At 36.6% G+C, this 27,784-nt stretch overlaps 1 protein-coding gene across 3 annotated transcripts; it reads left to right on the forward strand.

Moving 5' to 3' along the window:
* The first annotated feature begins 618 nt into the window (after nt 1-618).
* LOC121739981 (hrp65 protein-like) lies at nt 619-27,359 on the forward strand. Of its 3 annotated transcripts, none has more exons than XR_006037515.1 (14): nt 619-736; nt 830-998; nt 2,353-2,697; nt 2,773-2,979; nt 3,142-3,363; nt 3,436-3,737; nt 3,817-3,925; nt 4,380-4,534; nt 4,717-4,939; nt 5,345-5,407; nt 24,897-24,938; nt 25,330-25,374; nt 26,195-26,560; nt 27,265-27,359. XR_006037515.1 is itself a non-coding variant. In XM_042132647.1 (11 exons), exons 2-11 carry the CDS (start codon nt 831-833, stop codon nt 9,228-9,230), a joined length of 1,917 nt encoding a protein of 638 aa, XP_041988581.1. In that variant the 5' UTR covers nt 619-736; nt 830; the 3' UTR covers nt 9,231-10,335. The 3 variants fall into 3 exon arrangements, 1 of the variants encoding a protein (XP_041988581.1); XR_006037516.1 differs by having other exon boundaries at nt 26,195-26,552; XM_042132647.1 differs by lacking the exons at nt 24,897-24,938; nt 25,330-25,374; nt 26,195-26,560; nt 27,265-27,359 and adding an exon at nt 9,108-10,335.
* Nucleotides 27,360-27,784: the final 425 nt, after the last annotated feature.

Below are 27,784 nucleotides of genomic sequence, written 5' to 3' on the forward strand. Positions count from 1 at the left end.
CCAACAATAACAGTATTTCTCCGCTATTTAATGAATGTTATTATACTTATAAACCTTCCTCTTGAATCACTAAGGCTTCCTAAAAATACTTGCATAGGACTTTAATCTGTATAATATATTGTATGGAAATAAGGAGCAAAATCGTGTGAATAAATAAATACTTTATTTATACTGATTTAGTGCGGATGACACGGCAGCCGTGTCATATATGTTTTTAACATGTGGGGTATGACACGTAAGCCGTGTCATTAAAAAAAAACGATTGTTTCTCCCTCAAATTACACTTTAGAAGGTTCTTCTCTGAACAAAACCATCTTAATTTTCCACGTAGAGCATGCCTGTATGCTTCGTTTCGTTACGTATTCGTACTTAGAAGCCTTGATATTGAATTTTGCAAGTATATCACATCCCTAGATGGACGGCAAAGCAGGATAATGTGTGGGCTACGTCATTTCGCAGTCCTACACGGCGGACTGCAATGCAGGACCGTGAATGGGCCACTTGCTTCGACTTGTCAATGCTTGTCACCGACTTCACAGTTCACCGAGTGCCATAAAAAAGGGACTTGTCACTTGTCAGTTGAAACATCCGTTTCCTGGTTTCTAGCCAATTTTTCAACGCGTCACGGCGTCATTTTCTGAGCCGGCCATTTTGTGATAGTTCTCGTGAAGGAAGTAGAACTACAAAATAATTTTCAGAGTAATTTAGGAAACAGGAGTATAAATAATTAAAAAGGGTGAGTTATCAATTATCATTAATTTGATGTACCTCGATATTTTTGATATATATGACAATATAATGTGAACTTATTGTGTTGCTGTATTTTTAGAATGCAAATGCAAATGAATCAATACGGAGGACGAGGATTTGGCGGTCCGCCTCAACCCCAAAGGCTAGGAGGACGACGAGGAAACCGAGGTGGTGGAGGCTTCCGTAATTCTCGCTTTGATCAAAATCCTAGAAATCAAAATCCTCAAGGAGGTCAGAGACAAAATGAGGTAAGTACAATCTTTGAAATCAATTAATAATCATATTTGTAGTAAATATCATATTTGCTGGCTATATAACATTGAGGACATGTAGATAATAGACGGCGTGCCGCGTGTATAAATTCATATTTTATAAAATGAATTTTCGTCTTAGCGTCGCCATCTTGTTTGCCAGTACTGTTAGGTGCCCCCGAAATCCGAATGGTATCAAAAATATAAACTGAAGGCATCTGTGAAATTAGTGGTATCAGTCACCAGAGGTATCTCACCTTATTAGCGCTATTCTGAAAGCAAACCACAAGATTTGGCACCACAGCTACTGCAGCCAAAATTCCTTATTCGAAGCACTCGCCAACAGTAAAAGACGCGCTCTAAGGTCTTCAGTAGATTTCTAAAACCAGAGAATTAACATTTACTACTCAAACAAGCCAACTAGACAAATATCAAAGCTTGCTCTCTCGCACTTACACGCACAGTGTTGCCAGATAGTTTCAACCGTTTATCTGTAGTGAGAACTGCTAAAATCTGTATAAAATCTGTATGTTATATTGTCTCAATATTCTGTATAAAATCTGTATTAAAGTCAATAAGAAAACCCTATTAATCATTATCTACGCTTTTTTTATGAAAAAAAGGGATACGTATTGACATGATAAGGTGATAATCGTTTAATAAATAAAAATTTACATAAATTGGTAACTTTTTACTTTAAATAAAAATTTAAAATTTAATAGAAAAAAAATTAAAAACACTAAGGGCCTGTTTCACCACTTCCTGATAAAGTGCCGGATAGGCTATCCACAACTTTTTTGACAGATTCTCCATACTTTATAATATGTCAAGTTAAGTTGTGGATAGAATATCACTTATTAGGAAGTGCTGAAACAGGCCCTTAAAATAATATAATAAAATAATAACAAAACATAGCAATAGGATAGAAATATTATATTCATTTGTATTTTTTTTATTAAACTTCGACAGCAACTGCTTATCAACCTCTAGAATCTAGATTATAGCATGGTTTTGCACCAATCAGTTACTTTGTATTTAAAAAACCTTCAATGGTGTCTGTATTTAGCCTGTTGCGTTGTTAAATTTTTAGAAAATTAATCATAGTTGCAAAATTCTGTAAATCTGTATAAATATCTGTATCCAGTAGTTTTCTGTATTGCTCACCGAAAATCTGTATAAATACGGAGAAATCTGTATATATGGCAACACTGCTTACGCACCTCGCTAGCAATGCATAAGTGCGAGAGAGCATGATTTGACAGTCGTCTAGTTGGCTTGGTCGAGTAGTACTAGTGCATACTGTCAGGCTCTTTAAAATGAACACCTATTAATTGCTATTACGCTTGTACAGCCTATCAAGCAAGTGCAACAAAATGAAAAGCCTGCTCAACAAACACCAGCTCAAAATCCACCTAAGGACAAGGAGACCACACCCCAGAAGCCTCCTCAGCAGCAGCAGCCCCAACCTCAGCAGCAGAAAGTTACTACTCCACAACCCCAGAAACCTCAGCCTCAACCTCAACCACAACAGCAGCAGCAACCAAAACCAAACCAGCAACCAAAACCAAACCAACCACAGCAACCGAAGCCACAAGCTCAAGCTGCTAACACTACTCCGGCCAAGCCTCAGGATCAAGTTGATAAAGCTTTTGGGAATGACAGACAACAGAACCAGAATCAAGGACCCTTCCAAAAAGTTGGTATCACAAATACTATGTTCATAAACAAAACAAATTGTTGTTGCAATCTTACTATGCAAATCATTTTTCAGAACATGAATGGAAACTTTGGTGGACCTAATAAGCAGGGCGGCACTTGGAGTCAAGGTGGACCTGGTAACAAAAACTTTGGACCTAGGAATAACCAGAACCAGGGCCAGAACAAAGGTAGCCCTGGTGGACCAGCCCGCAATCAGCAGAGGCCTAATAACAGAGGTTCTTATGGTGGCCCAGATGGAATGAAACAACCAATGAGAGAGGTATATAATTTTTAAGTGCACCAGGTATCTTAGTGATGTTACCAAATGCAATGTAATTTGAAATGCTTGATTTGCATTGCATTTGGTAGCATTTGTGGTGCCTAAAAATTTTTGTTGAGAAACCTTGTAGAACTGTATTATTTTATAAAATGTTGTTTTTAGGAGCAAATGCTGTCTCACAAGCTAAAGGAGTTATCTGGACCCTTGATTGATCTACCTGCTATTGAACAAACTGAAGTGAAATTCAACGGTCGCAGTCGTTTGTACATTGGAAACCTCACTAATGATGTAACAGAGGAAGAAATATTGCAGTTGTTTGGCCAGTTTGGAGAAACAGCCGAACTTTTCTTGAACAAAGAGAAAAACTTTGGATTTATCAAAATGGTATGCTATTTTGAATATAGACTTGTAATGCAAATTTTTAGTACAAAATTTTAACAAGTTTAATGTTTTCAGGATTATAGAGTTAATGCCGAGAAAGCTAAGCGTGAATTGGATGGAAAGATGAGGAATGGGCGTAACTTGAGAGTCAGATTTGCTCCTCACAACAGTGCCATCCATGTCAAGAACTTGCCACCGTTTGTGTCCAATGAATTATTATATCGTTCATTTGAAATCTTTGGCAAGATAGAGAGGGCTTTTGTTAGAGTCGACGAAAGAGGAAAGCCCCTCGGTGATGGAATTGTTGAATTTGCAAGGAAGCCTAGTGCATTGGCCGCCATTCGTAATTGTTCGGAGAAATGTTTCTTCCTTACATCGTAAGTTTCACTTAAACTATTGCATATTTCAGTATTTTTATAATTTTATGTGGTAAATATTAATGATTGTTGTTTTTAGTTCACTCAGACCAGTTATTGTGGAAAATTTGGAGGAACCAGATGAGTTTGATGGCTACCCTGAGAAGAACTTGCCAAGGAAGCACCCAGAATTCATGAGAGCTAGAGAGGTTAGTATTCTTCAAGTATTCCCTACACTACGTAATTCAGAGGTATTTTACCTCTATGAGAGTAATCCTTAATTTGTTGGTGACCTACAAATAATAAAAACTAAGAAAGAGTAACTGTGTCAAAAAAATTGTCTGCGACTCTACAAAATAAGACCCGAATACATGCATACTTTATGCATGTATTTGGTACACAATTTTGTGTTTTTATACAAGTAACAATTATAATAATTGTAAATGGCTTTATTTCCTACATTTGAATGTTAGTGTAGCTATTGTACTATTTCGGTGTGCGACAAAAAACCAAATTTAAAATGGTTGAGGTATGGGAGTTACATTTCCTTAGTTTTTATTATTCATAGTTGGTGACAAATATTTATGTCTCGTTAAAGTCAAAACAATCTGCACAGACTAGTTTCTAAGCATATTAAAACTAGTAAAAATCTATGTTTATTAGTATGGACCCCGATTTGCCGAGCCTGGCAGTTTCGAGCATGAATATGGCACAAGGTGGAAGCAGCTTCATGAGCTCCACCGTCAGAAGGAGGAGGCGCTAAAGAAGGAACTTGCCTCTGAAGAGGAAAAGCTTGAGGCTCAAATGCAGTTTGCTAAGTATGTGCATTTCTTTTTAAACGTTAAAAATATAGTTGGACAAACAAACTTAAGTTAGTATCTAAAGTTATTTTCCATAATGAAAGAATAAAGTGATAAAGGAAAATACCTGAAATACAGATTGAAAAAAAATTTTATGTGGTAGATTGCGGTAATAAGTAATAACCCATGTACGTGTTTAGGTACGAGCACGAGACTGAGTTGCTGCGCGAGCAACTGCGCCAGCGAGAGGAGGACCGCGAGCGCCAGAAGCGCAGCTGGGAGATGGCGGAGCGCGCGGCGGAGGAGCGGCGCGAGGCCGAGCGCCTGCAGCGCCTGCGCCAGGAGGAGGAGCTGGCGCAGCGCATGCGCCAGCAGGACGACGAACTGCGCCGCAGACAGCAGGAGAACACGCTCTTCGTGCAGGTATAGCTCTACGGCTGTTACACACCAACAGATATTGTTAATTTAAGTAATTAGTAACTGCCGCCTTGAGACAAACATTAATTACTTAACTGTTACGCCTCTAGTCGACCGACGCTGCGAACTTCGAAACAGCGGCGAGTGGACTAGAGACGTTATTAAATAAAGATTTTGACATAAGCCCCATACATATACAATGAATAATACAAGTTGTAACTTGTAGCCGATTTCACAGGTGCACCTTTACACCTGAAGCAGGTTGGCAGGCTATTACCAAAGTATACATTCCCTTAAATCTTCGATGATGCAGTTTTTTAAAATAATGATTATCTTAGTTTTATTTTATGGAAGAAGAGGTTTATGTCCTATAAAGAATATCACTTATCAGTGATAAAAAATATTTTTCAGGCTCAACGTCTCAACTCTATGCTGGATCGTCAAGAACAAGGAATGTTTGATCAGCAGCCAATGGTAAGTACCTTTAGTTTTACCGCCCTGTCGGTGAGATGACTTTTACCTGATGATGACATTTATCATAATTTTTATATTGCAGAACTCTCCTTAACCGCTATTACCTAAATTCTGACTATATTGAACAAATCAAAATATAGGATTTTTATTCATTTTGAAAATTTGACACATTACATTTTATTGCCAATAATTTCATTTTTATAAATATTTAGCTCAGAATTTAATATAAATTTCATTATGATGGATATTTTAATAAGATATCTATCTAAATCTTGAATGTAAACGAGTTTTACCTTATTCAGGTAACTAAATCTATAATTGTAAAGGAAATATTATATCTACATAACAAGTCTGCTGAAATTCATAACATTTTTTCTGGTGTCTGTGACACATGATTGAAATGAATTATCTTAATATTGTTATAAGTTTTTTATTTTAATAATTATCTTAATAATGTTATATTTTTCAACTGCAAAACTGGTTGTTTCGTTGGTAGTTTGAGTAAATGTGGGCCAGAAAAGTTTATGAGTGTTTGTGGAGGCTGTTCCGGGAAGCTCGTGCATATAATATGCCAAATAAATCTGTTGGCACATGATAGGAGACATGCTGAGACATTTCTCTAAACAAAAAGCTAATATTCACGTTTAAAATAGGTACGCTGGGGGCAAACTTCGTTAAGTCAAATTTGTTTGTTGCGCGTAATATGGAAACAATGCTCTGATTGCGTGCGTGGTTTGTGGAATAAAATCGATGTATTCAGGAGGCCTACAACGAACCCGTTTTGAGATTCAAACGATCGAATGCCGTGTCCCACTCTAACAGCGTCATTTCACGTTTGTTAGACTAGGGCGCGGCATTCCGATTCGTTTGTGATTTTCGTTGTAGACCTCCTTAATTTTTTTCTGGTACTTTTAAAAATAGACGTCTTTAATAGCAAATAAAAAGTAACAAGTCTTGTAAAAACTATAATAAAAATCAAGAGTAACTGGTTATCGCAGCGTCCCCTAGCGTACGCAAATAAAACGCTCCATACAGCAGTCCTTTTAGCGGCGCACGCTGCGATGCTGTTGTACAAATAACCAGTGACAGCCAGGTCATTTTGGAAAGCTGAAACTTCTGTACATATCCCATAAAATATAATTTATGACAACCAACGAGTTTGGGTCGCGGTTACTTTAGGACAGGGGTCACCAATTAGTTTCGCTCGGAGTCCATAATATTAAGAAATGAAATGACCTTCGCAAATTAAACAAAGGTAATTACGGAATTTTAGCTAATTATCTCTCTTATACGTTTGGAGTGAAATTGGTGCAAACTTGATATTAAATCTTGGCGATGTTCGCCGGTCGGCGGTCCGGGTGCGGACTGCGGTCCGCCATTTGGTGACCCCTGCTTTAGGAGGTATCAAGTGCAGAAGGTCTACCTAACTTTCGTTAAAGTATGCAGCTGAGACTTCGCTATCTATCCTTCCGTCTGTATGTCTCCAAGCTGTATCTCAAGAACGTCGACAATTTCTGCTAATATAATCAGTGACTAATCTGTGACTGCATTAAGTATTATGATTCGCGATTTAATCAGTATTTAAATCACACCTCCCTTTTGGTCTCTTTGTGTTTAAAAAACCTGTGTTGAAACTCAGGGCATTATTCTTTTGTATCAGGTCGATTTATAACTTCAAGAAGGCTACCTTCTGATACAGGATACTCTGCAATCGCAAATGGATATGACGAAACTGTTAACTAGGTTGTTTCGGTTTATAAACATTATTTATGCAATATTTTCATATATTCCACATTATAGTCTTATACTTACAAAATATATAATCATTGTTTCGTTGGGTGCAAGTTAGTGGACGGATTGGTCACTGGCTATATCACTATATCACTCCATTGTATGTTTACTCAGCATCAGCCTGATCGGTTTGATTGTCAACAAAAGATTGCGTCGTGTGCGTGGAGCTCGCACTACGGATTCAATCCCGGGATCCCGGTCATATTTTAGTCCCAAAATTTCGGGATTGTAATTTAACACTTCCATCATGGGTATCGCAGACACAATCGATTTTTAATTGTTATGCGGCAGCCGGCTGCCGCTTGGGGATTGAAAAATCAATGAATTTATTTAAAAAGATCTGCCAAATGCGAGTCAAGACTCGCGCACGAAGGGTTCCGAACCGTTGTTACTTGTTAGTTAAGAAGTAGTTAGAAAGTAGACAAAAAATTGTGTTTTTTCATGTGAGTCCCTCAAATAATAATTTTATTTTAATATAAATATGAATTATTAAGATACAAAAATAATTAAGGATTTTGTAAATATTTCAAATTTCTACCTGTTGCCATTATTAATTACGAGCAAAAAAGGTCAAAAAATCACATTTGTTGAATGAGAGCTACCTCAAATATTAATTTTATGTTGATTTTAGTATTTTTGTTATAGCGACAACTAAAATACACAATTTGTGTACTTAAATTTAAGAAGTCTAGCTATAGCAGTTCTTGATATACAGCCTGGAGACAGGCATACAAATGGATAGACGGACAGATACCAAAGTCTCAGCATTAGGGTCCCGTTTTTACCGTTTAGGTACAGAACCCTAAAAATAACACTGTATTGATGAGTCTTAGTATATATACATAGATCCAAAACGACGAGTATTACTTGTCATTTTCTATTACCAATATAATCCCGGGATTATCCCGGGATTAGAAAAATCGGCCGGGATCGAATCTCCTACCACTACGGTAACTGTGGTCAAAACATTGTGGGAGCATGATGATTTCATGAATCTCGCCCAGGGCGCTGGTTGTGCTACAACCGCCACTGCAGCATACAACCACTTCAATTCACCCGAGCTGCTGGATAAATCTCATTCACTTGACCACACTACAATCCATAATATTATCAATCACGTCTTATTTGGTAAAAAAGTGGGCCCCGTGCGAGTTTCTTACGCTGGTTCTTCTCGCCGGGTTAGTTCCCGAACCGGGTGGTAGGCGTCATGTAGGACATTCTGAAAACATTTATTTTAAATTTATTCAGAAATAAAACAATTTTGATTTTTGATTTTTTTTATTCTTTTACAAACATCTTCATTATTTTTTACAATACATTTAGGTCTGTAATCAGTTGACTCTCGCTTACTATTATTTACTTGTACTTAGTACCTTTAAATTAATGTCTGAACACCACGTCTAAATTAAACATGGTTTATCTAAAAACGCTATTTGATAAAAAATGCTTTACGTATTTTAAGGGCATCGGCCCTTAAAATGCGTTGCAGTAACCAACGAAAAGCCATCTTTCGCTGCTGGACATACATTGGGTTTTAGCTACACTAGTAAATAGGATAAGGCATCACTCGTCACAAAGTGTAGTGGTACTTGGTAGTGTAATTGTTAGCTGCTACAAAGATCTGAATGATCTTTTCGCATAATCAGTTGCGCCATCTGCGGCCCAAACTTTTCGGTAGTTTGGCCAACGGCTACGTTACTACAAACTCATAAACTTTTTCGGCGACCTCTTTACCGAACTTACCAATCGATATATTCCATTAACGCATTCGAGTTATAGAACTACTGGGCGTTGCTACCTTACTGTATGTATAGTTGCACATAACCGGTTCTACTCTGTATTTAACATTCTTAGTTGTATCTACCGTAAAGAAAGGATATTTGGACAGTTTTGTGATTGCTCACTCTAGGAGGGCGGCTTCAGAGACCAGTTCGACAGGCAACGCGGAGGATATGACGACATGCCGCAGAACCGCGTTTGGGACAACTCGCGACAGATGGATGATTTCCCTAACAAACGCCGTCGCTTTTAAATACGCTCCGTCGCAACTATGAGCGTCAAACGTTCGTCTGAGCGTCCTCGCTCTGGACAATTCAATAGTCTTTGTAAAAGTCGATCGATGAGTCACCAGCCATTAATGCGTTTAGCAGCGTCAACTGAGTTGCTTACGACTAGTTGTTCAGAACTTTACTCCATCCTTTAAATAACCAGCAACCTTCGGACAGTGTATTATCAAAAATAGAAAAAATATCGTTTATAATGCAACATAAAAATTTGTAATTTAAATGTTTAATACTATCCTTTGACACAACTCTTTCGCTACTGAGTCTCAACGATAACGATATCTTAATTTTTATATTATGTCGGTGTTTATAAGCTGCTTTTACTTTTACAAATAGAATTAATAATTATGTAAAACGAAAATTGAATTTCACCGATATGGCAGTTCTGATAATTTGCTTGTTGTTAATTTCATTTTGGAGATATTAATCATAATTTTATGAGATTTATTTGCGTTCTTAGAATTACATTAAGAAAAAAACGCGTAAAGTGTTTGATTAGATAATTTAGCATAATATTTTGATAGTGTTTAACATAACGTAAAGAATAAAATCTTAGATATTTACCAGCTAGTAATAATTAAATAGTAGATCGTACGATTTAATGAAATCAATTCAATAAGGTGTGTCGTAAACTTTATTCCTTCTATTAAACAGTTGTAGGTTAGTATTAATTTTTAGTTTAGTGACGTAAACATTATTTTATTACATCGACGAAACTTTCTGATCCAGCCAAAAGGCAAAATTTTTACACAGACGTGAAGAATATCTCTTCACGTCTGTGTAAAAATTACGAAATAAAAGCTTTTTTATCACTTAGGTTCAACGTTTTTAACAATAATATGTTATTTTGTAGTTCTGTATCCATACATATTATAGTAAAGCAGAAAGATAGGAAGATTGCAAGGAGTAGGCATTGTGAGTGGAGATGTATGTATGAGCCTAGTGCGAAAACATAACAATTTGTGTAAATGTGTGAAATTTGAAAAAAACGTGTGTAGGTATGTATATTGAGGAAATCATATTGTATTCTCTATCTTAATATCTTATAGATTAATAAAATATTTCAAATATCAACTATTAATTTTTTCTGTTTTAAAAACACCTATAGAAGGCAGTGCTTGGGGTATTCATATTTTTTTATATTTAACATACTTTTGAATTAATTCACAAAAAAATAGTAATTTATTACTATACAGTAATTTAAACAAAATTTATAGTTTGTGAAATTAAATCTGCTTAAATTATTACAGGAAATAATGTTATGGTCCCTGGCGGTAGTTTAAAATAACCACATTTTTTTAAGCACGTAAACTTAACTCGTTTCTTTGTTGAATCATGAAATATACAAATTAAAATTTTCGTCCTGTTATGTTGGCAGCTCTGCCTTGTTCATTTAAACATTTATCTATACTGTAATTAGTGCAACCACTATCAGTGGTGCTTATAAAAAGCCTCGGAAACCAGCCAATATAGAAGCTAACTTTCATTTCTTGCGTCTTACACAGTGAGTCGTGACTCGTGATTGTCACATCTCGTGCTGACTGCTGACTATGATTGACTTTCTATGACTTGACGAAAATTTCCATGGTTTGAGTAACCCTGTTTTAAATTTTCTCATTTGTATTAGGTACAGGTAACAGGCCTAAACTAAACTTACTACTAATACTGTTAAAATAAAAGGCTTCCCCCAAAGTCTCAAAATATAATATAAAAATGTCATTAAAAATTCTATAGCCTGCTACAAAATATACATGGCACGCCTATAAAATTAATAATAATTGATTTTATATATCTTTTTGTTGCATGCATACAAATTATGCAGTATAAAGATACTGACTTGACATTTGACAACCCTGAAACAACTGACTGTAGTTCAGGAGCCGCTCCTGACCTTTACGAATCATAATAAATGTTTTTTTTCAGGTATTTCAGCGAAACTGCAATAATGGCGATACATTGCGATTTTTTGTGCTATGACTCGATCGGTGTTTAACAGACGCGCCATATACTGTTTTTAGTCGCTTGACGCAATGTACAAGCGACTGTCATGTTACTGGATGGAGTTGCTCCTCTGTAAGGCCACGTCCCCATTAGACACGGCACGGCGCCGTCACCGTGTTACAGCACGACGCCGCCACCGTGACACGGTACGGCGCCGCACCGTGTCACGGTGCCGCAAACGGTGCACCGCACGCCTTTATTCTGGGTGAAATTTCCGAACAAAAATTGTGTCCAAACTTACACGAAACACTAATTTGGAACTGATAAAAATCGGCCAAGTGCGAGTTAGGCTCGCGCTCCAAGGGTTCCGTACCATTATTGTAGAGAAAAATAACCAAAAAATTATCTTTTTTGTACGGGAGCCCCCTTAATTATTAAGTTTTATTTTAATTTTTCCATTAATTTTCAAAGTATAAATATAATTGAGTATTTTGTGAACATTTCAAGTGCCTATCTGTTGTCATTATTGGTAATAGAGCAAAAAATAGCAAAAATAAATTTCCTCTGTTTCTGTTCTTTTTTCAATCTTCGTCTTAGTAACAACAAGAGAATAATCCTTCGCGATCCATATCCAGACAAGCACTGTCGTTCCAGCGTAAATATCGACTGAGTAGGGACGCGGGTCGGCGCACCGTACGCGGCACCGTGACACGGTGCGGCACCGTAGCGTATCACAGTGGCGGCGTCGTACCGTAACACGGTGACGGCGCCGCGCCGTGTCTGATGGGGACGCGGCCTTACAGCTCCGAAAACATTTCGTGCTCTTTGCAAACGAGAAGGACGAACCATTTAAATTGGCATTTTGAAAATATGTTTATAATATAAATTTTACACACCGATACGCACTTTCAATAAAAAAAAAATTGCCCTTGCCGGGGGCATTTGCACATAATAAAAAATTTACTACATCCTTACATTAATTTATGCTGTTATTTTATTTAGACAATGGCAGCTACATTGATTAATGATTAGCATAAGCCTGGAGCATTTTTTAAACAAGGAGATCTAAGTCACTTAGTTTAGGCATCTCTGGAAGTTACCAGTAGCTAAAGGCTTGTTGTTCTAGCTGAGCTTCGATATTTTTTTATATTATAATCCTAATTAATCATTATCCACGATTAAACAATATACTATTTTGATGTGGATGACAATAAATTAGGTATGGCCTAAGATCCCACCATAGAACGACCTTCACCGAGCTGGTTAATGGATGAAAAGTATTTTATATTTAACTAACTGTCCCGGCAAACGTTTCTTTGCCATATAAAGTACTAGCTGTTGCCCGCGACTTCGTCCGCGTGGACTTTAGTCTATAGCACGCGGTGTCAACAAAATTGGTGTCAACTTCAAAAGCTTTTTAAAGCCTAGCATAGCTAGCACAAGCACGTAGACAAACGAAAGACTAAATTTTGACAGTTTTACCGGAAAAACATTGGAGTAAAAGTTTCTTTCGTATCTCGATATCTTTCGCTTTTGAAAATCTATATGTCAAGCATGACGATCCGCTTTTGACATTTAGTTTCTTGATTCTGTTTTTATTTTTATTATGGCACTTGGCTATAAAACCATGGCCAGTGTCGAGTAAATGGCGGCAAATTCAAAAAATCGATGAATAGGAACCCTGTCTATAGCTGGAATTATAGTTTTGAATAACAAACTACGAATAATAAAGTTTCTTAGTTTTTATTATTCGTATTTCGTAGATCAAAACTATAATTCCGGCTATAGACAAGGTTGCTACACGTCGATTTTTTTTAATTTGCCGCCATTTACTCGACACTGACTATGGTTTTATAGCCGAGGTGCCATAATTAAAAAAAAAAGAACCAAGAAACTAAATGTCAAAAAAAAATTATTGCCGTTGCTTTAATGGTTGCTATGGAAAGATTTTCTTGTCTTTGTCCCCTGAAACTCAAGTCGATGGGTGGTGCCATGCTCGCGGGAATAAGATATGTAGACATGGGAAAGAAACTGCGATTACTTTCTTCCGAAGAATCGACTGGGAAACCCCGTGCTAGCTACGCTGGTACCCCTTAAATATAAAAATACCCAAAACAGCCGTGTAGTGTGCACATAATATTTTTTTTTAATTAAACTTTTTTATACCAAATTTTAAAGCTTATTTAGCTTTACACAACTTAGCTGCATTACACAACTTTAGCTTTACCCATAAACTATTTAGTATTTACTATTTATTATTATTATGTATTTATTATTATTTATTGGTATGATGTTGTTTCTGAAATCTATGTTGGTATGTGAGTTATTTGATAGCGTGTATAACAATCTAAAGAATCGAAAAAGTAAGCCCAACATGGTACCACCTCTTATAGAAACACATAATATGAGCAAGCGATAGCGCGATCTAGGCGACTCTTGGCGCCATCTGTTATGAGTTTTGGAACTAACTTAATTTGAACAAATTTACGCATTTCACCCCTTTACAACCCCTTTTTCCAGTTACAAAGTAGCCTATGTCCTTTCTCAGGCTTTAGACTATCTGTGTACAAAATTTCATTACAATCGGTTCAGTAGTTTTGGCGTGAAAGCGAGACAGACAGACACACAGATACTTTCGCATTTATAATATTAGTATAGATCGCCCATATTATTTTATTGAAGTGACTGTAATAATTTACTATTATTTATTCAACAAACTAGATGTCCCGCGCGGCTTCGCCCGCGTAAATTAGGAATTTTACAGAAACCGTACATTTTCCCATAAAAAATATTTTCCCCGTTTTTCCCGCATTTTCCTGAGTTTCTTCGGTCGTATTAGTCTTAGCGTGATAATATAATATTATATAATATAGCCTATAGTCTTACTCGATAAATGATCAATCTAACACTGAGATAAGTTTTTAAATCGGACCTGTAGTTCCTGAGATTGAAGCGTCCAAGCAAACATACTCTTCAATGTTATTATATTAGGGAGGTATAGATTTTTTTTATCTATGGACGCTTCACACCACGTCAGTCTGGCCCCGTGGTAAGTACCTGATGGACTTGTGTTACAGGTACCAGACAACGGAAATATATTTAATACTTTTATACTAAACATATATTTAAGATTTTTATTATATGATACACATATTTAATACACATCCAGACCCGGGAACATTGAAAACTTTTTGTTCCGTCGGCGGGATTTGAACCCGCAACCTCCGGCTTGAGCTACCAACGCGCTCACCACTGAGCCACAGAGGTCGTCAAACTATTTTTAGAAATATAAAATAAAGATATTTTTTTTAATTATCGCTTGACAAACTCGAGTCTCGATCTAAAAGACTATGAAATGGTATAATATGGTAGTGATGATGATGATGATGATGATGAATGTAATTTGCATAGTAGCATATGGTTCCTGTTCTTAAAACAACGCCGAAACTCCCAAACTTGTATCTATAAAGAATCAGGAGTTCTCTCAGCACCTTCCGAACCACGGTATACCAGGTATATCTCGGTGCAAAATCTTACTTGTTGGTAGCATATGCTTAGAATACTTCTCACGAAACCGAAGTCACCACACGTTTCCCTATAAGTTTTGAGGAGTTCCCTCGATTACTTATGGATCCTTCATCAGATCACCACTTTTGTGAATATAAAAATCGGGTAACATACGGCGGAGTAATCGTTGAATATAAGAAAACGAACATAACACCTCCCCCATGTTGAAAGTCGGTTAAAATTGTAGCCTGTGTTATTCCGATGTATAAGCTATATTATTGTAAAGTTTCATTAAAATCCGTTCAATAGTTTTTGCGTGAAAGAGTAACAAACATCCATACATCCACACATCCATACATCCAAACAAACTTTCGCCTTTATAATATTAGTAGGATGTAGCCTATAATATATTATCACGCTAAGACCAATAGAAGCGGAGCACCAATGAAGAATGTTTCAAAATCGGGTGATTTTTCCTATTGTGCTGCGTAAACGATAAAAGTTTCGCAAAAATTGGCAGAATTTTCTTTATTTACCCATGAATTAGTTACTCTCTCGGGTCTGTGGCTGTTTAGTTGTTCGTTTTGTTCGGTGTTGCTATGTGTCTGTGCGGATGATTTTCTTGCTCTCTGTATTCGATGTCTATCCCTATCCTATCTTTTGGAATTCACTGTACTACGACCTATGTTCGAACGACGACGTCTTCCAGGCATGATCGTATAGTAATACCCACAAAGCAACAAATAACCCAATCGCAAAGCAAAAACAAAAGTCCGTTTTTCTAACCAAGTCAAATATATTTTTATCGACAATTCAGAAACCAAAGAACCAGAAACAATGAATATCTGAAAGAAAGCGCTGTGGTTGCTCCTCTGCGTTACCGTCTGCACAACCACACAATGACGAAATACACTATCTACTACAATAACATAAGCCCGAAGCTTATGAGAGCCCCCGGCCGGTTCCGCCGTAACCGCTATGTCCCTCGGCCGCCGCCGCGCGACATATTTTTTGATTCCGCGTAAGTTTATGCGTTTGAAAACTTCTAAAGTATTGATCGAAATTGTATAGTGTAAAAGACAATTATAATCTACATTTAATGTCTTAGCTTCCAAACATGTTTATTTGGATAAGGGTTAATGTTGTAAATTGTGAAAATCGCTTCGTAAATAAGCCATTATTTTTCGTAAAAAGTAAAGAACAAAAATGGCTATTGTGAGTTATCCCTAAGAAATAGACATATAGCATCGCGGACTTTTTTGTTTACCTTATTAAGGTGTACAATACTGTAGTACATTATTTTGATCTATCTCGTAGGGTTTAGCCAGCGTTTGCAATATAAACGCAAAAAAATGAATTTATTTACGACATAACATTAGAAACCTCTAAAATTATCAGTGTTTCTCTACCATATTATGCATATGTTATACATATAAACCTTCCTCTTGAAACACTCAATCTATTAAAAAAAACCGCATCAAAATCCGTTGAGTACTTTTAAAGATCTAAGCATACATACATACATACAGACAGCGGAAAGCGACTTTGTTTTATACTATTTAGAGATGCACTTATCAATATAAAAAAGTACCCAGGTAGCCGATTCTCAGACTCACTGAATATGCATATTTAAAAATTTGGTTAAAAAATCAGTAAAGCCGTTTCGGAGGAGTACGCGGCCTAACATTGTGACACGAGAATTTTTTATATAAGATTACGTATGTCAATAAATTTATTGCAAGTGGGTTGCCTAAATTTAGTGACATGTTATTGAATATAAAATACTTTTGAACCATTAACCAGCTCGGTGAAGGTCCTTGTATGGTGGGATCGTATACCAGTATATTGTATAGCTGCCTCCTGAAGGTACAGAATGTATATTTAAAATGTTACTACTAGTTAGTACTAACCAAATAGACTAATTACCAGTATTTTAGCCGCAGTGGCGGTGCCGCTGAAGCTGCGGCGTTTGTGTAAACACCCTAACGATATTTTTATTCTAGACATTTTAATTTCTTGACTGTACTTATAGTAAGCACTTTTGGAAAATTTTATAAATCATTGTTGAATATTATATTATCTATGTATAGCGAGCGAAAAAATTCGGAAACGTAGGTGATTAATATTTTGCACAGTTATAGTTTATATGATAAAGGAGTGCATAGAGCTAATTTTATTTTGAAATTATGCTTTTATCATATTTTTTTTTAACAATTAAAACATTACAGACACTACAACACACACAAGAGATTTTGACATGGTTTTGACTGCCCTATACACACGAATTGTACTCTTTTATTTATGAGTTTAGTCTTTTGTCAAATTGAAAAAAGATTGTTTTTTTGTATTGAATCTTAAATACTGATTTGACTTTATTAATCTGAGACTGTCAAAGGAATTATGCCTTGTTCAAACCTACGCGACCAAGCGACTGCGAAGCGGGAGCGTCAAGTTGCATCAAGTTGTCAAATGTGTGTTTTGAAGTGTACCTACATAACTAGACTTATTTTTTAAAACCATTTGACAACTTGACGCTCCCACTTCGCAGTCGCTTGGTCGCGTAGGTTTGAACAAAGCATTAATTTGTCTAAAAAATAATATTTTGACAATACAATATCAAAAGAAAAGCGTGGAAATTTGAAACTTATAATTTAATTTTTTATTTGAGATCGAATTTCGACCATTGGGCATTGGGCGATCTCTAGTTTATAAAGATCTGTATGGTGCACAGACATAGATCATCTATGTCTGTGGTATGGTGCATGTTTCAAAAAACGTTAATTGGTTGACTACATCAATTACTAAGGGGTGAAAAATAAAAATTACCCAACGAGTCCTCTAAAATCACAGAAGCTATCTTTGTCTATTCTTTCGAATGACAAAGACGCAATGTGACTCGAGACGCTTTTAAGTAGCGAAGTAATATAAAAACGCATCGACGGCTGACCAGCATTATACTTCAAAAGTCATTCGGTGCTCTTTAAATGTTTTGCCATGCAAATTACGGAAAAAGTGATAAACCCCCGGCCCCGAAGAGAAATAAAAGAACGTACATTTTTACTTTATTCTTTTTGCCGTCTGGCTGACGACGACATGTTGGTATGGCAAATTTAAAATATTTTTTTCAACTATAAAAGTTTATTGTAGTAAGAGCCAGCGACAGCCCGACCTTCGATATTTTAGATAAGCTAAAAGTTCTTCTGTACATGTCCCCTTTAGAGGTAAGACCCACCAGCAAGTATAGAGTTTGGGCCTTTCTTACCCATCAAGTGGACTTGTACATAAGAAAATTCGGCTTTTATGAAAATATGATGATCCTAAAATGTCATGTCCCCTTTAGAGGTAAGAACAAATAGCAACTACGGAGTTTGGGACTTTCTTACCTCTGAAGTGGACATGTACATTGTACATACTAAAATTCAGCTTTATGGAAGTATGACGATGATCCTACGAATAATAGAAACTAAGGAAGAGTAACTGTGTCAAAATTTTGTACGCGAGTCTACAAAATGTGACCCGAATACATGCATACTTTATGTATTCGGTACACAATTTTGTGTTTTTATACAAGTGACAATTATTGTCAACTGCTTGATTTCCTAAATTTGAATGTGTTTCGTAGCTATTGTCATATTTAAGGCTGCTTACACACACGCCGCATCAGCAGCGGCACCGCTCCATTACTCATGCTTGTTTTCTAGTTGTCCTTACACACGTTGATACCGTGCCGCTGCCGCCAAAAAAGAACCAAATTCAAAGTATGGGAGTTACATTGCCTTAGTTTTTATTATTCGTAGAGATGATCCTAAAAATATATTTTTTAAATATGTAATAGATTTTACATTGTAGATAGCATGAGAACTAACACATAATATTTTATTCAATCACAGCATGATGAATTGTTAATTATTATAGTTTTATAATTCATTAAGAATAATTTCAATTTAAAATGAAAATTCAAATACTAATTAATACTAATATTTACTTCAACCATTGGTTCATTTCATTATGACATATTATAATAATTATTGTTAGAAAATACATAGTTATTAGTAACCCACTTAAAAATTATTATCTATTTACGTATTATGCCTCTATAATTTTTGCAAGATGTCTGCGAGCTAAAATTATTAAGTAATTTAAAAAAAGGGGCCAAGTATTGGGGTGAACATTATTGTAAATTGCATAGTATCAAAACCTACCTAAGAGTAACGGCATTGTACAAAAGCTAATTTAATTTTAACATCGTTTTTTGACGATTTTGATACTTCACAAGTCGTATTTTCGGTAAATTACAAGGATACGAAAAAAAGGGTATTTTTGAAAATGTTTGTCACCTATGCCTAGGGAATGCAATACCGGGATACCGGGATCCCAAAATACCGGAATCCCGCATGCATTTTGCGGGACTAATCCCGGTCGAAAATTTAGCGCGATCCCACGGGACTGGCGGGATTACAAAGAAGCGTCATTCATACGCTTAATTCTGCGTGCGGGGGTGCGTGAACTGGCTACAGGCAGCCCACTAAACAATTTACCTTCAATTCACATAATATTATTCACCTTAAATGACACTAATTGTTGCTCGCTCAGACACTAATTGTTGCTCGCTCAGCTTCCACGCTGGTTGGTACAATAATTGTACCAACCAGCGTGGAAGCTGAGCGATCTATTTTAGCTGCTGGGGCTACTTTGTGTTGAATATCAGGAGCCGTTTGGCAGAAGACACAATTATTATTAATACCATAATTTTTTAACATAATTTTATAAGCTTGGGCTGTATGTATGTAACGGAATCGGTTATGCACAATTTTTCGAAAAAAAAAATAATTAAAAAAAAAGATGAAAATAAATAAGCGGGGTTTTTTTTTATAGCGGGATTGTAAAGGTTCAGTCACGCAAACACCGAGATTGAAATTATCTTGCGGGATTGCATTCCCTATTTGCCTTTGAGCAACAGCCCACTAGCGGCTAGGCCGCAGCGGCCAGGTCGCGGCGGCAATTGAGAACCTGGTGTGGCCGCTGGCCGGGTGGCGGCCAGGTGCGCGTGGTCTAGGCGGTTTCATACTAAGGTATCTATCTCGATGGCCGCCGCGACCTGTGGGGCTAAAATGGTCACATTTAGCAATTCCTCTCAATCAATTCAGCAAATGAATTGTCAAATCTGTCAAACTGACAAATGTCAAATCAGTACAAAAATACAGAAATGAATTGCCAACAGAGTTGCATTTTGCGATTTTAGAAAAATGAATTATGTTATGGTTCATATCATTCTTCAAAGCGACCTTTTTAGCCCCGTTGGCCGCTGCGGCTTAGCCGCTAATGCGCTACTCTTCATCTTAACAAGCAAAAATTACCACAACATACCTTCAAGGGTAAGCCGAAGGTACGTTGTGGTCATTTTTCACAGCCTATCAATTTAATTTAGTCAGTTTTTAGGGTTCCGTACTCAAAGGAAAAAACGGGACCCTATTACTGAGACTTCGTTGTCTGTCAGTCTGTCTGTTTGTCTGTCTGTCTGTCGCCAGGCTGTATCTCAAGAACCGCTATAGCTAGGCTTCTGAAATTTTCACAGATTGTGTGTTGCCACTATAACAACAAATACTGAAAATAAAATAAAACAAATATTTAAGGGGGATCCCAATCCCATACAACGGACGTGATTATTTTGGCCTTTTTTGCTCGATATATTAGTAATGGCAACAGATAGGCAATTGAAATTTTCACAAAATTTTCAATTATATGTGTGCTTTAATAATTAATAATAAAATTTAAAAAAGTAAAATTTAAGTTTAAGGTAATTGCCATTACAAAAAAAGACAATTTTAGGCCTATTTTTGCTCTAAAACGTTACGGAACCCTTCGTGCGCGAGTCCGACTCGCACTTGGCTGATTTTTGGTCATATTATGTTGAGCATTATGGCGCTCTTGAGCTGCAATTGGGAAACAGGGAGTATTACAATTTAAAACCTACAAGTATCACAATACGAATATCAAAATGACACAGCTGTTTTTCAAGCACAATTTACAAGTTGACGGTGTTAATTCTGATTTTGGCCAAAAGCGTCTGTTTCGAGCTGAGCTGGCACAAAAGAGCAGCCTAATTTTAAGATTTACAATTTTTGGACCGAATTCATTACAAAGTAAAAAGTAAAAAGACAAATGTTGGACATTAAATTGTAGAATGTTCTGTTATTATGAGAGAAGGGCATTTTAAAGTCAAGTCTTAAATAAAAAAATCAACAAAACGTTGTCACGACCTCATGTTGATACGACGTATTGTGTAGATACTAATAATTTAATCAGCATTAATATTATGGGAATATATTTTTGTTTTCTCTTTATTATAATATTTCTGTCTTTTTTTTCAGGTCATTTAAATATTTAACAGAAACACAAATAAATTTTGCGTTTCTGTGCCTTGGCACACAAAGAATATTTAAAAAAAAATGTGTATCAAATTACAATTAGCAAATACGATACGATATGATATTATGATTCCTAAACTGCGCCACGGCGCGGCGCGGCGGCGCTATGTTGAAGCGCGAAAAGCATCTAAGAGCGTCGCGAGATTGTCTCCTAAGTTCCAGCATTATTTAAATAGTTTATATTTACTCGCACTCTTAGTACGTTTTAGCTTTTAGGCCTATAAATAGTCATTAAGGCTCTGTCCCCCCATCAGACACGGCGCGGCGCCGGCACCGTGTTACGGTACGGCGCCGCACCGTGTCACGGTGCCGCGTACGGTGCGTCCCTATTCAGTCGATATTTGCGCTCGAACGAGAGTGCTTGTCTGGATAATGGATATGGATCGCGAAAAAAATATTCTCTTGTTGTTAATAAGACGAAGATTGAAAAAGAATCATTAAATATTTTTTGAAGTCGGTTAAAAAGAAACCGAGGAAATTTTATCTATTATTATAGATAAAATTTCCTCGGTATACATGACAATATTTGCATTACGCGACTTTTATATGTATTTTCATATTATGCCTCGTTTAAGCTTGGACACAAATTTTGTTCGGAAGTTTCACCATAATAGGGGCGCGCGTAGCACCGTACACGGCACCGTGATACGGTGCGGCGCCGTACCGTATCATGGTGGCGGCGTCGTGCCGTAACACGGTGGCGGCGCTGTGCCGTGTCTGATGAGGACGCAGCCTAACATAACTACTATTCTTGAAGGTTTGTTTGGCTGTATATCCTTCAAAAACTAGCCACTGGTTAGCGGTATTATGACTTACGGCGGTTCCCAATATTTGATCTATCTCTGGTTTGGCCCTACTAGAGATAGGAATAGCTCACATTAGACATTAGAGACATATATTTTATGTCAATTGTGAGCTATTACTATCTCTAGTAGGGCAAAACCAGAGATAGATCTAATATTGGGAACGGCCGTTAAAAGGGCTGACAGTGATAGGAAGCCTGATTACTTATTAAATATAAATAAGTATTTAAATTATTAATAGTCAAATGAGACAACTTATCAACATACGAGAGACGGTAGTGATGAAATACATCTTACCTCATTATGTTGGCACTGTGTGCATTTTACGCATACGCGGCTAAGGAGCATACTCCTTGTTATTATCATGCCGGAGACTCTAGGAGTTATGTGAAACTTGTGTGTCGAGTGCCCAGTGCCCACTACTGTCATATCTACCCGCCAATGGGTTTTCACCTGCAGTGGCGCATCCCGCACCGATGAAGGTACAGAACATCCACTGACCACCACACTGGTTCGACAGGATCTTCCAGGGCCTGGGATCAGGACGGAAGCTCGAAAGGAGTCTGGGACCGTACAACGAAACCGTTTTAAGACTCCCAAACAATCGAACGAACGAACGTTGTTTGAGTAGGACGCGACATTCTCTTTCCATTGCTTGAGTCTCAAAACGGTTTCGTTGTAGGCCTCCTAAATTCCTTAGTTAATGAGGCTGCTGCGACAGCGTGCTTGCCGCGCGCTGCCACCGGGTACCTTATGGTGCTTTGCTTTATCGTTACGTTTCCACTGGAGCCCAGCTACTGCGTCGCAAGGAATGTGTTTTCTAAGATCAGATATAGTCACTGCTTTCAGCGAAGTCAGGCAAAAGAAAATAATATTAATACTGATTCTCATAAGCACATTCTTCGCAACTCTGTTTAGTTGCGCCCTGGTGAAAATGCATTCTAAGTTTGACGATTATATTATACGCCATATATGATATAACGCGTAATTTCCAATTTGTCATCTCAATATTTCCGTTTCGTTGGTAACACATATCTGCTTCTTCTAAAAATGAGGGCCACTCTAACTATGGCCAACCATACATTAGACCTTTCGAAGAAATATACTGGCAGGTCAATCAGGTTTTTTGGTTTCATTCAATGTGACTATTTTAAAATTGGGGCTCAATTAGCATCGGGCATCTTGATTGGATTCTGGTGCTATCCCGCTTGCAACATGATACGAAAGGGAAGCACGTTAAGCGAGTCGGGATTTGAAGTACGACAATGGGTGTTGTTTTCTAATCAAATAAAATTGTCGTCGTTGTGAGTCGCCATTATGTAAGTGTACAAAGTGTACAATATATTTCTTAGCAACCTGTCAGCTGCAGATAACTAATTTTGCAACTTTCAGCACTTAGAACTTGTGATCTTCAAATTTGACCAAATGCTTGTTTAAATTGTCATTTTGGATCTCTTTATTGGATATCAACAACATTTGAACTGCAGAAACCTAAATAAGTTTTGCTCCTCTCGACCTGCAAACAGCAGAGGCTTCTTGGTTTGGCGTTATTTTACGTCGTTGTTCTGCCATGGGCACCGCGCATTCCAGAAGACTAATGTAGAAGTACACTGTCGTTGGTTTTAATCGAGTGTGTCGAGTACTTCTGCCTGTCTAGTGTCTAGCCTTTCACGAGCGGATTTTTAAAATTCATTGAACACAACGCTAAGGAGCTTCTTTTAACAGTCCATTTTTGTTGACTCAATGTTATCCCACATTTTAAATGAGGCGAATATATTAGCAATATCTAGACACAATTTCGAAAATTTCATAGAATTGTTGGGAGATTAATAACCGAAATTGTTGTCTGTCACAATAATTGCCTTAGCTCAACTGCATTATAATTCACAGATTATATCTCCCAGTTTCCACCCGTCCGAAGGTGTTTCGATTTCAATCGTCTGAATATGAGACTTGGCGCAGCCAAAGATATTGAAATACGATTTGTTTTTTTTTATTCAATTTTATCAGTTTATGATTTAAGCCCTATTCGCTTTTCAATTTTCATTGTGGCCAAATAATTGGTTCTCCTCAATTTCTTCTTCAAATTGTTGTTTTGTAGCATCATAGTATGCTTTTATTTCGTCAGACATTTGTGTTTCTGTTTTTTTTTAATGATTGCCCTTTTTAAGACTAGCATAGCATTGAGGACAAGATGCAGAAGAAGATTATTAATATTAAGCTTGAAGAATCCCGTAAATTTTACATTCACCAAGGAAGACTTTGTCATTATACTTATCATTGGTAAGTTTACCAAGCGTGTGCTTGGTTAACTGACATTTTTATTACAAATATTTTTCTTGAACCAAAGCATTACCTAAATAAAACATTCTACCGCACTGTGATATACTTACTACTGTGTAATCCCATTTTTAACGTTTTTGATAAAATACGAATAAGTTTTCTTAATTGAAACTATTATAATAATGTACTAAGTATTTTTTACCTACTGAGAAGTGAGAGGAACCTGAAACCAATTATTAAACCATTTACCTACTATCTAATTTTATCTGGCAGATATGTTCAGAGTCTACTTCTAGAAAACAATTTTACGACATTCCGACAATAAAAATATTCTTAAGTACCCTTTGGGTATAACCATCTTTTTAGCTAACGACAAAATCTTGATTGAAATAAAATATTCTTTATGCATTGATGCAAATTATTCATCAGTTATCTCTTCTAAAACTATATCATTACAAACCAATGATACTTTTCACAGCTTTTGTGGTATAAAAATGCAACCTATACATAACCTATAAAAATTATAAGCAAAGTAATAACTTTCGAGCACATAAGAAATTTGCCTTTGGAATACCAATGTAGTTTTGGTCGTAGCATAAAAATGAGAAAAAGTAAATTCATCGTCAAATTGGAGACGTAAATAATTTTGTTGATATTTATTTTATATTTACAGGTGCCGGTTTATAGTTAGATGAACAGAAATCAACAATAAAAGGTGAGCATAAAAGTTTGTTTAAGGTTAATCAGGGTAAGATCGGACACAGGGTAAGTCCGGATAATTCAACTTATCACTAAATTAGTTTCTTTTTGCCTGGCGCTACGGGCACATACGCCATACAGCATTATACTGCACTGAAACCGCAAACTGTAGTACCGTAAGTTGTTTAATTTAGCGTAACTTGAATTATCCGGATTTACCCTGTATCCGAACTTACCCTGATTACTATATGAAATGTGTATTTTATTTTAAAATATGATTTGGACTTATCTACTAAGTGCATATTTCTTATAAATTAATTTGTGATGCAGCCCTAGCCAGTTTGCGAACCTTTTAAGAAAAATCCTTTAATCTTTCGTTAATTTAGTGTAATAATTAACGTTCACAGATGCTGAGACATGTATCGTCGGTGATGGCATTTCTACAGCTAACGGTGAGTGCTCCCGCTCCTTGTTGGCTTGGTGTGTTTAGACACTTAGCGTTACAACAAATGTTGCAGACACACTGGGCTTGGAACCGGTATTTTTTCACCAGGTTAAAACGCTCTTTAACCAGGTATATTTTAGACAAGTGTTCGCTCGGAGCGAAACCGAGATGCGAGCGGTATTGCTTCTGAAATTAACTTGGTTAATTCCTCGCGGAAAGTAACTAGTGCAGTGATATCTTCTATCCCTTTCTAGTGCACCATCTAATAGCCAATAGGCCATAACATTTTTATTTATTTTGGATGTGTGGACAATGGATGTGTCGTGTCGTGGTGTGCGTGAATGGGCGGGGCGAACATATTCGCGAACGGTTCTAGCCGGCATTTTGAGTAGGAGCAGTTTCATTTTGCTCTTTGAACAAAACCAGGAATAATTTAGGACCGTTCAGGATCGGAATCGAAATAAAAAACGCTCATTTGGAAATATATGGCGTTTCTAACGAACAGGATCGCGAAGATTAACCAGGTTTCCGAGCCCTGCAGACACATTTAGTACGTCTTGTGGCTCGAAACAGACCACTGGAAGGCGGATGGCCGAAATTCTAAAGAAGGAATAGTCACAATTCACAAAGTATGTGTGTTAAGTGTCTCTAACGATCGTTTTGAAAATAATGAATATACTGCTAGATGATGATTTTATTTTATTTTTGTCTTCTTTTCCCGACGGAAATATAATGACGCACAACATGTTAACTGAAGTATAAAACTAATACCGAAACATATTTATTCTATCATAAATATATTTCTAACGGACTATATTCTTTTGCAGGAACTGAAGATTCGGGGCTGTTTTGACATCAACAAGAACTTGGCTATCTTTTACAGTATTTTTTCCTACTTAAACAATTATCTTAAAGTAATTGCCGTCAGAAATAAGCAAACATTTTGTATTTATTAATATTATTAAGCTAGAACAGTAAATGTACTCTAAATAATAATAGTTCTGATCTTTGTAAAGCACAGTCATTACAATATTCTATTAATAATGACAGGGTAGATATTTTTGTATATTTGTAGCCTCCGAATTGTAATGAATATATTTAATGAAGTTGTAATAACGTACTGTAATAAGCTAAAAGTTCGGTCAGTCAAAAAGAAAATTGGCATTGAGGCGGATAGCGGGGAAGGTATCCAGGTCTGTATAAAAACTTTTTTTATCAGTAAATTAAATCAGTAGTTTTTTTATCTTATATCTTTAAACGAGCAATTCTTGTATATAATTGGAATCTCGGAATCGGCTCCAACGATTTTCATGAAATTCAGTAAATAGGGGGTTTCGGGGGCGATAAATCGATCTAGCTAGGAATCATTTTAGAAAATGACATTTTATTCGTGTGTTATCGAATACCGAGCAAAGCTCGGTCAAACAGCTAGTAATATTAATTCATCAAGCTCCAAACGCTCATCGGTGAACGAGACACAATAGAATATCTATTGTGTCTCGTTTTCCCACGATCGACGGGTTAAATTATGATAGTCTGGTCAGGACTCAGGAACATAAAATACTTTCATTGTTTGTGTTTCCTTTCTCTATTTCACAAATAATATTTTGTGTTTAATAATAATTAAAACTAAAATTATTATTTCAATTAAGTTTCAGGAATTTTATAAAACAATGCAAGGTTTTCTGTCTTTCTGGTTAGACTTTTTAACTTTTGCCTCCTGTCATAACTTGACAAGTTAACCTGTTCACATTTTATGATGATCTATTTCATTTTTGTCTTCTTTTCCCGACTGATGGATAATGATGCTAAACGTATTTATCTGAAAATTAGAATTTTGCCACCTATAGTTATTTCTATGAGGAATTATTGTTAATTTATTGTTTCTTCATTTCAGGTAACACGGTGGGATGGAAAATTGTTGCACAGTTATTGTCTATGATTTATTTTGATGTTGTTAATGTAAGCGTAATAAAAATGTATGATAATTTATTTCACGTTTTATTTTGTAACCACATAAGAGAACACGATACAACCTTTAAAAAATGGGAGTGCCTCTGCTGCCGGTGCCGTTTTCCGAAGTTTGCCGAAGTCGACGCGAACTAAAATATCCACAGCTGAACACATATAATGTTTATCGCACTGGAACCTAGCGTTTTACGCATTTTCACCGGTTGCCATTTTGAGTGCCAGTGCCGGCAACCGTTGTTTTATATCTCGGCTGCCAGCAGTATACTTACCGCCGGTTCCCATTATGTTACTGATATTTTTGGTAGCTGGCGCCGGCAGCGGAGGCACTCCCTTTAAAAAATAATGATACTTATGTATAAAATGTTAGGTATACCATAGTCCCTAAGTGGCCCTGGAGAGTGTGTCAAAACTATAATGACTCCTTTTAGACATTTATGATTTAGCAC

This window comes from Aricia agestis, chromosome 2 (assembly GCF_905147365.1).
Source record: "Aricia agestis chromosome 2, ilAriAges1.1, whole genome shotgun sequence".
Taxonomy (NCBI): domain Eukaryota; kingdom Metazoa; phylum Arthropoda; class Insecta; order Lepidoptera; family Lycaenidae; genus Aricia; species Aricia agestis.